The following is a 13,292-nucleotide window of genomic DNA, read 5'->3' on the forward strand; positions in this document are numbered from 1 at the left end:
CCGGCGTAATTGTCCATTGCAATCTCAACAAGGCAGTTGTTGATGTCATGTATTAGATCATATGATAATGAAATGTTTACTTCTTTTTTTGTTATTCTTAAACACATTTATGTGTCAGTGACATTATCGTAATTTATTTTAAAAGCATTGCACGATAAGATTGAACGTTAAAGTAACAATAATATAAAATTAATATGGAAACAACCATACAAAGTACATGACATTGTTAAAACATGAAAAAAAAAACAATACAAAGTACATGGAAAAAAAACAATACAATGTAAACCCATTATTAATCAATCATGACTATGTCTGTGATGCCGCGACGATGTCCCACATGGCCGATCTCAATTCCTAGCTGTCCTATCAGGGTTTCTTCTTCTAAGATTCCCCCTTTCATCCACTTCGTCAGCCTCGGCAGAGAAATCATGACGTAAATCGACCCCCAATAAGTCATTCATGTCAGGTATATTTCCAGGTACATTCCACGGACCACCAAGTGGGGCATTTGGGGTCGGTAGTTCATTATTTTGGGTGAATGAAGGAGTCCCCCCTGAAGGAGGGGAGGATCCAAATATGCCTGTCATACTGTACCCTGGTTGGAAATCATGTGGTATGAATACATCGGCGCCATCTGCGATGGTTCTTGGGTGAATACCGGCGGTGTGTAATACATTCCATGTTCTCGTTCTGGCATCGGAGGCAAACTGTACGGTGCTGCATCCACAGTTTGCCGACGTCGCCCTAAGCCTTGAGTCTCCACACTTCGCTGTAGTATATTAAACTGCTGATGTTCAAATTGTGGCTGAGAAGGGGGAGCATCTTGATGTGCCTCAAGTATCCTATCCTCTTCTTTAGATAGAAGAGTGATCTTCTCGATACATGGTAGTAAATCATCAAAAGTACAAACCCTTCTCCCAACCGGCGACACCATAAAATGTAGTGTTTTCGCAATTTCACCCTGCATAAAAAAAATAAAGGAATAGTTATTAAAATAATTTTCAACGCAACATTATTTTCTAAATTATAATGAACAATTTATACCAATAGTCCTCTTCTTGCATGTTTTTGGGTCGACATAAACTTTTGTCTTACACCTGTACCACCTCATATATTCAGAGTTCAGACTAAGGGTCCTTGTTTGTGGCGGCGTTTGTTCTACTCTCCTTTCATAGCGATTATTCCATTCATTAAGCGCGGGTTGCATTAGTCGCATCCAATTTCTTCCTTCTTTTCCCTTTAAGGTCAAATCATGTATGTTTTCGGGTTGCATTACTGGGCCCGGAATAGGTTGTTGTATTCCAAACTGTCGCATGACTCTATCCGGCTGGTGCCATTCCACTTTTTGAAAACAAATAAGTGGTACGATACATGTCCATAATACAGACCCAATAAAACAAACTTGACTTAAATTCATTTCCACATGTCCAGCATAAGGGACCCAAACAAACTGCATATAAAAGTTAAATTTAATAAATTAAGTAACAATTACAACACCATTTAATAAACAAATGTCAAAATTATTACCTAGTCGCGTTTCATGACATCTAATTTACGACGAAACTCAAGTAAATTGTCATTGCCTATGTGATGCAATTCACCTCCCAACCATCTTCACAAAAAACCAAATAACAAAATAAGATGTTACGTATAATAATTATTAACATCAAGCAACCATATTTATTAATTATCAATTCAAAATATTAAAGGAAAGTATACCTGTAAGCAAGTGGCGCGTTTTGTTGTTGTGGAGGAATAACTGACGGGGCTAACGTTGGACATCGTTCCCATGCCCATAACTGAATCAAGAGAGTGAAACCGCCTATTGATTTAGCATGATAGTCTGTTGCGATGCACATCTCTCTATAAAGGTTACCCAGAAGAGCAGCTCCCCATGCATAAGTGCTGCACTCTCTAAGGTCTCTCAAAAATTGCAAATATCTCATTGGCACCCTTTTGCTGCTTTTGTCAACAAACATCACGCCTCCTATGAATCTTAAGATCCAAGCTCGAGCAAATCTTTCAAGCCCTTGTTGGTTGCCTATGAAATCATTAATATTTGCAAATTGAGAAGTCAGCCAACTCAATAAAAGTGAGTTCTCGTCAACTGCATCATCGTCAGGCATGACACCCAATAATTCATGGCACAACTCAAACCAGTCAATATTTGTATTGCTGGTTAAAGGTCTTCCATCCATAGAAATACCAAGTAGCACAGAAACATCTTGAAGTGTAATAGTTGCCTCGCCACACTTCAAATGAAATGTATGTGTTTCTGGCCTCTACCTTTCAATAAAAGCATTAACTAATGCTCCATTTACCTTCAATTGCGCCAATTTCATTATCGGGTACAAACCCGAAACTTGTAATAAAGGAATAATTTTCTCGGGCGGTGCTTCTCTATGATTATACAGTGGTGTAGCTCGTCGAATTTTTAACGTCCTTTGATTAGCACCATTCCAAATATGTTGTGATATATGGCTTTTTTGCATCCACAATAAATCATCCTCTAATGGTCCAGATGCCACGTCATAATGATTAGATGATGACGAACTTGCCATATTAAAACTCCTGTGTAACAAGAAAAAAAATTAATAATCACACATATCATAAATAATTAATAATAAATTACAATATATTTAAATACATTTTAAATACGTACGCAAACAATATTCTAAAAAAATACATAATTTAAATTTTACAAATGAACACATAATTTAAGTAAATGAATTATAATGACACACACATATATATATAGCAGCAATTTCAGCAATTTTTTTTCTTAATTTTAACTTTTTATTTTAAAAGTTATTAATTATAATTTAGAGTTTAATTTTAATTTTAAACTATTGATATATTGTATCAAACTCAATATGCCTTTCTTTTTTAAATACACTCAATAGCAATATTATAGTAATATTTATTATTAATTTTAATTAAAATTATATTCTAGAAATTAAAATTATCAACCCAACAACAACAAAGTCTTACAATTGCAAATAACATCAATTATAACTAATATAATTAAATATTAACAAAAATAATAATATAATATTTAAATAACAAATCATAAATAACAGTATTATTATCTATAATTATCTTCAACAATAATTAACAATTTTATATTATTATAAAATCAAAAAACAAAGCACTAAAAATATATATCAATTTAAACTGCCTATCTATCATAAAAAAAATATATAACAAAGCATTAAAAATATAACACACTATCAAACTAATAATAATTATCTCTACAAATAAATCCACTAAAAAATATAAACTGCCTATATGCAATATATATATATATATATATATATATATATATATATATATATATATATATATATATATATATATATTAAAATATAACAATTTATATAGTATTTAAATAACAATATTATTATCTATAATTATCTTCAACAATAATTAACAATTTTATATTATTATAAAATAAAAAACAAAGCACTAAAAATATATATAAATTTAAACTGCTTATCTACCTATAAAAAAATATATAACAAACCACTAAAAATGTAACACACTATCAAACTAATAATAATTACCTCTACAAATAAATCTACTAAAAACTATAAACTGCTTATCTGCAAAAAAAAAATTAAAATATAACAATTTATATACATTAAATAAATTAAAAACACAAAATAAAAACTAATCAACCAAACAGGGAAGGGGAACCTGCAAACACGGGGGAGAAGCTTGCTGCAAAAAATATATATATATATATATATATATATATATATATATATATATTAAAATATAACAATTTATATAATTTAAATAAATTAAAAATACAAAAAACAAAAAAAAAAACCAAAACCTGTTGGGGAGGGGGGAACTTCAGGGGAAGAAGGGGATTGCTTAAGGCGCTTGGACGCGCCTGGGACCAGGGCGCGAACCAAAGCGCCTCGGGCAGGGTACGAGTCAACGCGCCTGCGTGCAGGGCGCGACCGTATGCGCCTGGTTGCAGGGCGCGACCAGCCCCTGTCACCACCGCCTGTCACCACCTGCAACGAATGCCACGTGTTGCGTTTCTCAGGTAAGCACCTTCAACCACCACAACAGCATTCCAAGGTAAATAAGAATGGAACAGATCCATTCTGATAAATTTTTTGTAAAAGTGACCTAAAATAGTGATTTTGCCTAGTTCTTAATTATAAAACAATGTATAAATTACATTTCGTCAGATGAGGACGTCCTCTCATCAACAGTGGTTAGTAACTTTGCCAATGGATAACACCAATGTGAAATGCAATGCTGGACATGCATCTTTCTTTAAGTGCTTCTCACGGTAACATCTATGTTGCTAGGGACCCATGGACCAAGATGACGGGAACATTTTTTTTTTATTTTAAATTCTTCTTATATTCATGTGAGTAGAAACCAAAACGAAAAATTCAGTGACTAAATTGATACATTTAAGGATCAAAAAATGAATAATTCTTTTAAAATTTTATTTTTCTGCTTCATGCGTCCAAGGTCAAAAGGCAGCAAAATAAAATTATATATATATATATATATATATATATATATATATATATATATGAGACATTGTAACATCTCAAATTTTATCAATTTGTATTTCTAAATTATTGAGAAATTTATATTTAGAAATCTAAAATGAATTTGAGAATTTTGACACACACCATTGCTTTCTAATTATAGACTAATATTCAACATGATTCTTAAATATTTTTTGAACCATAGCCTAAAAATGACCAAAATTCCCTTGGTGTCATCAAATTAACTATATATCGTTTTTATCCAAAATATAATTGCAAAAGCTGTAGAAGCTTTATTTTCCAGGTAGAATATTAACTTCAATGTTAAAAATAGATTTTGAGAATTTTTATACAATTGTCTAGATTTTTGTAAAAAAAATTACCAAAATACTCATAATCATTCTTATAATAAGCCTGAGGTCATTTACTAAAATACTCATGACACTTAGAATATTAACTATAAGTCTAAATAGGAATTTTAAAATTAGTTAATTAATTATTATTATTATCAATAATTGTGTTGTATATTATTATTGTTAGGCATATAATATAATATATGTAAACGATGTTGAACTATTAGGCCTAATAAAAAAAATTTAAAACCTGAAAGTTGACCTTTTAAAAAATTTAAGCCTAATTTGTAATAAACAAATCAAATATATCAAACTAGATTACATATACTGATAGAACCTCACCTTCACCTATTAATTTCCACCTCAGTACAAATGTAACATTGGACCACTCTAACACTTGCCCTGCCTTATGGTGGGTCGTCTAGCTTGGTCTTTCTATAGTAGTATCTTATCTTGAAACATCATAAAAAGTTAAGCTAGAAATGTCTACAATTAAAACAAGCAATAGGGGGGGAATAGGACTAGCTAGGTTTCTTCTTTGGAGCAGTTCTACAAACGAGTGAAATGAAAATTAGTGCTGTCTGACATGAGAGAAAATAATTTTTTTAATATATTATTGTTAATTAATTTTTTTAAAAAACTACAAAATCAACAGAATAAAAAACATAAACTGCAAGATTAACAATTTTTTTGGGTTTTTAAAAAAATTCAACAAAAAAAATATGTGTCCAAAAAGTGTTAAATTAGGAGGATCAAAATGAAAACCGCGAGTATAAAAGGATTCTACCCTTCCGTTATTTTTTTTCAACCCTTATATTTTAATTATGGTACCTCAAACATTTATATCCACAATAATATATACCAAACATTATTTATGTTAACTTCCAACAAATTTAAATGTGAAACACGGGATATTAATGATATAAAAAAGGGGGCAAACTTAATAAACTAATTCGAATAACCAAATAAAACTGCATGTGGTTATGTAAATGAAATTGATATAGAATGTTATTTCAATTTCGCTTGACTCGATTTGACCCATGCATGTAATGTAATGTAATGAGCCCACAATATTGTATTCCTACATATGCCTTACATATGCGAAATTGCTAAAGTTATTATTTTTCTTTTTAAAATAAAGTTATGCTTGGTTTAGCATATAAGAGTGATGTGCTATTAAGAATATTATACAGTACTGTTACAAGAGTATAATCATGCATGACTTTAAATAATGCTACTCATGTAAATTACTTGATATTATCGCTCTTTAGTTTTTGAGTTTTCTAGAATACATTTTCTTACCAATAGATATGGGAGACTAATTTTATAGATACAATCAGACATTAACGTGAAAACTCCTTATAACAACATTATTTTCCATGTATATATATAAATCTTAGGATCTAACTGAAGACCACGTGCCAAAAGATTTAAGCCCTGCTTCTGCTCCAAATAACAATACTATTGGTTCTACCCCTCCCTTATTTTTTCACACCTATATTTTTATTACTGTACTTCAAACATTTACATCCTCGTTATTATATATACACCAAATATCATTTATGTTTTTAACATAAGCGTGTCCAACAGAGCTAAAAAAGTAAGAAATAAAATAAAATAGTGAATCAAAATGAGTCAAACTCCAATCCTCAATGAACTTTGTTGTTATAACCAAATAAAATGTATGGGTTGTGTCAACAAATTGAAATAAAAATATTTTAACTAACTTGGGGAAATGTTAACAATACCATATCTAATATAAACTTTTGAACACACTATTTTTATTTGTTAAAAATTATTTTTTTGAGTTTCGGTATTTTTTTATTTAATGAGTTTCTTATAATTTAAAATTTAAATAAATACATTTTATTTTATAAATACTAACAACACATATTATAATATAATTTTTTAATCACATTTGTTTCTTGATTGAAATTTATTGAAACTCATAAATTATTCGAAATCACAGATTTTATGCATTAAGTGTCTCTCGTGATTTAATAGCTTTTAATATACTAACTTTTAACCAATGGAGCATGTGTTATAAAAAATATATTAGAGACTATGTTGGTAGTATCAGAGCTAGCAATTTAAGTTCCACATTATGGTTTGATCCTAACAGCCTGTAACTTGAACCAACTCGCACTCTTCAAATAATGGTCCGAAAAAGAAATCGAACATACATATTTGGCCTGACTCTTAATCATTTTATTTTTAATCTTTTCTTTTGTGTGTATCTTAGAAATTTATATATTAAACATGTTTACAATTATTTTTTTAAATTAGGATCAATTTGACTTACTAACTCATTTACGGACTAAGTTAGGCCATTAAATTTTAGTACAAAAAAAATTTAAGTCAACTTGATTTAACGCAATTTCACACTCTGACCCGACAAACTTAGGCTCAACCACCCAATTTGGCAACTCTCCTGTAAAACTTAATCTCACTTAATTTGTTTTGACCCAAATGATGGAATTGACCCACCAACCAAAAAATGATAGTATTCAGTTATTATTCGTGTTTACCCAAATACCATGTAACACACAGTAATTTACTTTAAATAATAAACTCATTTTAATTAAATCTTTTAATATAAATTAATTTCAAGTTTTTCAACATTATTTAGTTAATTTAAAAGTAATATTTTTATGTTCAAAATAAAAAAATAATGTGAAACAGTAGGCCAACTTGCATTGAAAAACCTGCAGATCATATAAAACTCGACAGGGACCATTGATTTATTATTATGAACTATGTACTTACTTAACATGTAATGGTCCTGCTATAATTTGACCCATCATGTGACATCTATCCCAAAACCAATTCAAATTGACACCCTTCGATGAGATCAGGAATCTTGACGTCATTAATTACATTTTTATAAAGTGGACCAACTTAGTTACTCAACTCGATCATCACGTAAAATGCACGTGATGGTTAGTTTCTTTAATATAAAATTGACCCATGGATAAGATTAGAAAATGCGAGTGACAGACATCCCCTTATACGTAGCTAAGGAAATCGTAGAATAAAAGATGTTGCCCGTACAAAATACGAGTATATATGAAAAGTGGAATCACTTATAACTAAAGATAAATGTAATGTAAATAACTAAATCAATTAATTTTTTTAATACATGTGAATTACTTAATAATATCACAATTAAAAACAAAGAGAAATAATACATGCATGCATGTGTTTGTAGTAATATTCAGTCTAATAGGAGGATATTTGGTGGAATGACTGGAATCCTCAGCATGCATTATTTCTAGCTAGCTTCTTACGTATTCTTTAATTCTATAGTATTACAGAATGCAATTGTGCTTCATAAAAAAAGTGATAAACTGATATTATATTCCAATTTTTTTCTTTTTGAAAGTAATAAATAGTAAATCTAAATTTCACAGGCGGCAGCAGCAGAATGGTAGGGACTGGATCAAACTCAAAATAGATGCTTGCTCCGCCAGCTAACATCATTAATTCAAGTTCATAAATGAACAGTGACGTACAATGCTGATAATGGAAGAGCAATACGCAGGTCACTAAAAGATTCTACCAAACTTCATAAGTTCCATATATAAATTTCACCTAGCCACGTACCTCTAATTTTTTCCCTCTTTATTTATATATATATATAGAGAGAAAGAGTTAATGTTGATTGCAATGATTATACGGTTTTTGTTGATGCTAATGATTGCTATGGTAACCGAGAGCACATAGTACATTGTTTAATTAAATTAAATATTTGATTTTGCCTTCAGAAAGTTGACACTCCCGAGAAAACGGGTGAATCCAAATCCTAGGTGTAACAAATGGTGCTAAAGCTAATTAAATATCAAGAAGGGTTACTTTTACACACTCAATAACGGTTAACACTTAACACCTAGCTAAAATCCACATATTGGGACAAGAATATATATATTATCATCCATGGTTACATAATTATTATTGTAAGACATTATCATTAGCATTATTTAACCTAATGTTCCTATAGCTAACAGCTACACTAACTAACTTAACTAGCTAGCTTCTTCAGAAGACAGAGGAACCAGACAAGGGATCATTCACCAAATTGAATATGTTATTCCAGTAATGCTTATTATTCTCATCGAGGTTCTTCACGTTGCAGAGGCTTCCGTCCCCGTTGATGATTGCCAGGTTCTCTGCTTCTTCCGTGCTCAAGTTATCGTTGGAGTCATAAACCACCAACGAAGCAACGTTATTATTATCATTACTTTCATTGTTGAATCCTTCGAGGACGACACTGTTGGAGAGTAAGGGAGGGACAACAACAATATTATTATTATTATTATTATTGTATTTGTTGCTGCTGTTGTCGTCGTACGTTCTGAATGCTTCCACCGCCGCCATGATATCATCGTCTTGCATTTGCAAATGCAACATTGTGGCGGTGTTGTCTTTCATGAACACGCCATCATCGATGTTTGTCGCGAGAGAATACATGTTGCTGTTGTTTTCATTGAACAGTACTCCAATGTTGTTGTTGTTGTGGTTGTTGGAAACAGGAAGCATTGTTGTTGTTGTTGTTCCTGGGAAACACAATGTAGATGTTGGAGACTCTAGAGTGTCATCAGTGGAAAGCATCATTGCATACATGCTATGCATTATCTTGGTGTTGTTTTCTTTTGTTGTTGATGGTTGTGGCGGTTTGTTCCATGAGCTTTGCCATGCTTTGAGAATATCGAGGCACGGTGGCAGCGAGGGTTGTTGTTGTGTTGTGATTTTGTTGAGAACAAGTCTCGCAGGTTGGGTGTTGTTGGAGCCGAGGTTGTTCTGGACTTGCAACTTTGATTCTCTAACCAATCTCGCTTCGGCTTCGAGCCTCGCGCTCTCCCACTGAGCCATGTGGCTGAGGTTGGCCGCGTCTCTAGTTTGGCCGCCACCGGCGCCGCCGAGTGCGTCGGTTTTCGGCTTGTGGGTGGTGGGGTCTATCCCCATTCTGGTTAGCCTCTTCTTCAGGTGTGTGTTCCAATAGTTCTTTATTTCATTGTCGGTTCTCTTGGGAAGTTGAGCTGCTATGGCTGACCATCTGGCTCAAAACATTCAACATACAACCATTATCAATCGACATGATAAATTGATGATGTACACATATTTATCTACAAGTGTTTCCTAAAGTACAAAATTAAAAATGCTGACCCATAAGGTGTAAAATAATTTTACAATAGCATTCAATCAGAAATCCCCTATGTTTATATATACTTTTATCATAATCATCCCTGATTAAGAATATAAAATTATTTTATACATGATTATTAAAAGGTAAATATTAATTTCTTGTATTATTTTTCGACCAGATTTAAAGTTTTATCTTATTAATCTAAAACATTTAATAGAAATCTTTATTAATTATACGAAATACGGATGAAACTTCAAATATGAGGAAAGAAAAGTATCACAAACATCCATAGAACTAGTACTTCTTAGTTTTACTGAATTGTTAATGGCATGTTGTAGCAAGCACTTTTCTAATGGGGGAAACTTGCATACCCAAAAATAAGAGCATACTAAAATCATGCTATATGCTAGTTAACATTCCTAGCTAGCTGGGCCATGTAATGATGTGGATATAGCAACGGTCCTTAGTTATTTTTGGTTTATGGGGTCTGTGGGACTCAATAAATTACTGTTTCCACTTTCAAGTTTCTACTACTACTGATTTGCTCACCTGTTCCCAAGAAGGGCATGGAGTTGAATGATTGTTTGCTCCTCCTGCAAGCTGAACTTTCCTCTTTTTATGTCTGGTCTCAGGTAGTTAGTCCACCTTAGCCTGCAGCTCTTCCCACATCTTTGAAGTCCTAAATATCAAAAACCAAAAAAGTGAAGAAACTATTAACACACACCATCTTATATCAAAACCAAACCCATGATAAAGTCGGTCAAGATATCCAAAACCAAAAAATTGAAGAAACTATAAACACACACCATCTTACAAAAGTAGCATAAAAAAAATACAGTGTTATCAACCAAACCAGTGATAAACTCGGTCAAAATATCAAAAACCAAAGAAGTGAAGAAACTATCAACACACACCATCTTATAAAAAGTTGCATAAAAAAATGCAGTATTTATCATAATCGAATCAGTGATAAACTTGTCAAAATACTGGGTCAGTAAAAGTATAAGTTACTGGTTAAAAGAAAAGAAAAACTATATAATACGCAATAGTTAGTTAGTTACCAGCTTTGGCAGGCAAAGCACGCCAGCTTCCGTGGCCAAACTCTTCAATGTAAGCCATGAGCTTTTGGTCTTCCTCTGGAGTCCAAGGCCCTTTCTTCAAGCCTACTTTTTCACAGCATGGTGACCTACCCATATTGGTTTCAGTTTCAGCCTTTGTAACCAAAAATAGTGGAACGTTGAAGTTAACGGTTTTGGGAGGGTTTGGCGTGCAGAGAACAAGTCAAAGAAAGAGTAGAAAAAAGAGACAAACTAAGCAAGTTCAAGGAGAAGGGTGGGAAAGCAACCGTTATATATAGAGGGATAAACATTACATACCACTGTGCAAGTAGTTATGATATGCAGTACGTGCATTTGTGAGTGAGGTTCCATATCTTAATTTTAGACACCTGCATGGGAAAGGGATAGTCAGAGCAACGAGGCCCAATAGTTGTCTTACCATTTATTTCTATTTTCAGAATCTTGAGTTTTTTTTTTTCTATATATTATTTGGACGGTCACAAAATCTTGTGTGGCTTAGGAATTATATTAAAAATCGTTTATGAACATTTTCTCTTCTCAACTTATCAAAACATCTTTTACAAAATGTAAAATAAAAATATCACGATCTATCATACACTTAAATAAATAATATCTCGAATTTAGAAAATTTCAGTTATGCCGACGGATTTGATTCGGAACATATATATTTTTTGTATTTATTATATACTATTTTTTTAATCTATAAAGTTCGTTGGTCTCTTTCCTCTAGTTTAAATATGTTTTTTTTTTTTTTTTTTTTTTACCGAAATCACAAATTACGTGGACATAAGTATATATAAAGTGATATGTTGAGCTGGCTAACTAGATTGTTTTTCAGAATTAATGGTTAAGAGGAATCTAGAAAAATATAGATTAGAATATTTAGATCAAAGGGAAACAATATAACTATAAGACGAAAACGAAACAGATGATTTAATTTACTAACATTAAACAAATAATAGCTCCCGTTAAGCAAAAATTAACAAATAGGGGATAGATAACTTATATCTTATACTCATATAGCTCTTTCCTAGATATCAGTATATCAAATAATTCATTCTTTATATGAGACAATTATTTTTAAATAAGATAGTTACAAAGCATGGACATTTTAAAAAAATATTTAATACAATTATATATATTAAAGATTCAAAACTTGAGATTATTAATTAAGTTAGAATAATTTTAGGTCAGTTAATCTATAAGTACGCTTAATGGTATCTTATAGCAAATATAACCTATGGCAGTTGATTGAATTTGAAGAGTTTAACAAAATTAGCAATTGAACTTGCAAATAAATAAATAAAATGACATAAAATGACTTGTTTATATGATTGTCTGATATAAAATGACTTGTTTATATAAATTCTATTTATTTTTATACTATATGTTATTTATTGTTAAAATAATTATATTCTTATAAATACATTTATATCATTTCAAATATTTTTCAGCTCAAAAATTAAAAAAAAATATTTTTTATTTAAATTTTATATTAAAATATTTTCATTAAATAAAATATGATCATAAAAATGACATGTTCTTGTAATTTTTTATATAAATTTTACTTTTATTACCAAAATAGTTTCTTTACTATTTTTTCTATCCTCAATGTATATTTTATATGCCTAGATTTTATATGTCATGAGATAGAAATCGTGGAAATGAAAAAAAGTTAGCCCGAAAAGTAAAGACAGTGTAATATTTAAAATTAAATTTTAAGATTATTTTAATTAGATTTTATTATGTAATTCCAAATTAAACTAATCAATAAACGAGAAAACTGCTATTAGGATATGGTGATCAACAGACCACAACAAGGGTGGCAAGTGGCGGCAACTAGATGCTATTACGTAATTAACAAATGACAGATATTGGGGTTGAGGGTATAGCACTGCAATTTTCTTTTATTTGAGAGGAAGGATAGAGAACAAATTTAATTAAAATAGTAAAGAGAAAAATAAAAAAAATTAATTACGTAATATATTAGAAAAATGTTATAATAAGTTAGCGAGATAAACATCTTTACTTACCAATACTTTTACTTTAATTAAAGAAACTTATCCACTATAAGTTAAATGCTTTGAACTTGCCAAATAAAGCTTAATTACTGTACAATTAAATCAACATTAGATGATAAATTTCACTTATTAATATATCTGTTGTCACAAAATAAACTTAGCCGAATGGTTGGTTG

At 30.9% G+C, this 13,292-nt stretch overlaps 1 protein-coding gene across 1 annotated transcript; it reads right to left on the bottom strand.

Annotated features, from left to right (window-relative positions):
• Positions 1-8,660: 8,660 nt before the first annotated feature.
• LOC114403031 (transcription factor MYB106-like) lies at positions 8,661-11,321 on the bottom strand. Its single transcript, XM_028365746.1, has 3 exons — positions 11,078-11,321; positions 10,566-10,695; positions 8,661-9,926 (listed from the first exon to the last, which is right to left on the bottom strand). Exons 1-3 carry the CDS (start codon positions 11,208-11,210, stop codon positions 8,909-8,911), a joined length of 1,281 nt encoding a protein of 426 aa, XP_028221547.1. The 5' UTR covers positions 11,211-11,321; the 3' UTR covers positions 8,661-8,908.
• Positions 11,322-13,292: the final 1,971 nt, after the last annotated feature.

The sequence above is a fragment of the Glycine soja genome, chromosome 20 (assembly GCF_004193775.1).
Source record: "Glycine soja cultivar W05 chromosome 20, ASM419377v2, whole genome shotgun sequence".
Lineage (NCBI taxonomy): Eukaryota > Viridiplantae > Streptophyta > Magnoliopsida > Fabales > Fabaceae > Glycine > Glycine soja.

Bases quoted from the DNA above. Each gene is read 5' to 3' on its own strand.
- LOC114403031 (XM_028365746.1), bottom strand. From the start codon at position 11,210: ATGGGTAGGTCACCATGCTGTGAAAAAGTAGGCTTGAAGAAAGGGCCT. The intron at 10,696-11,077 runs GTAACTAACTAA...TTTGATATTTAG, and splicing joins TGCTTTGCCTGCCAAAGCTG to GACTTCAAAGATGTGGGAAG. The intron at 9,927-10,565 runs GTGAGCAAATCA...GTTTTGAGCCAG, and splicing joins CATGCCCTTCTTGGGAACAG to ATGGTCAGCCATAGCAGCTC.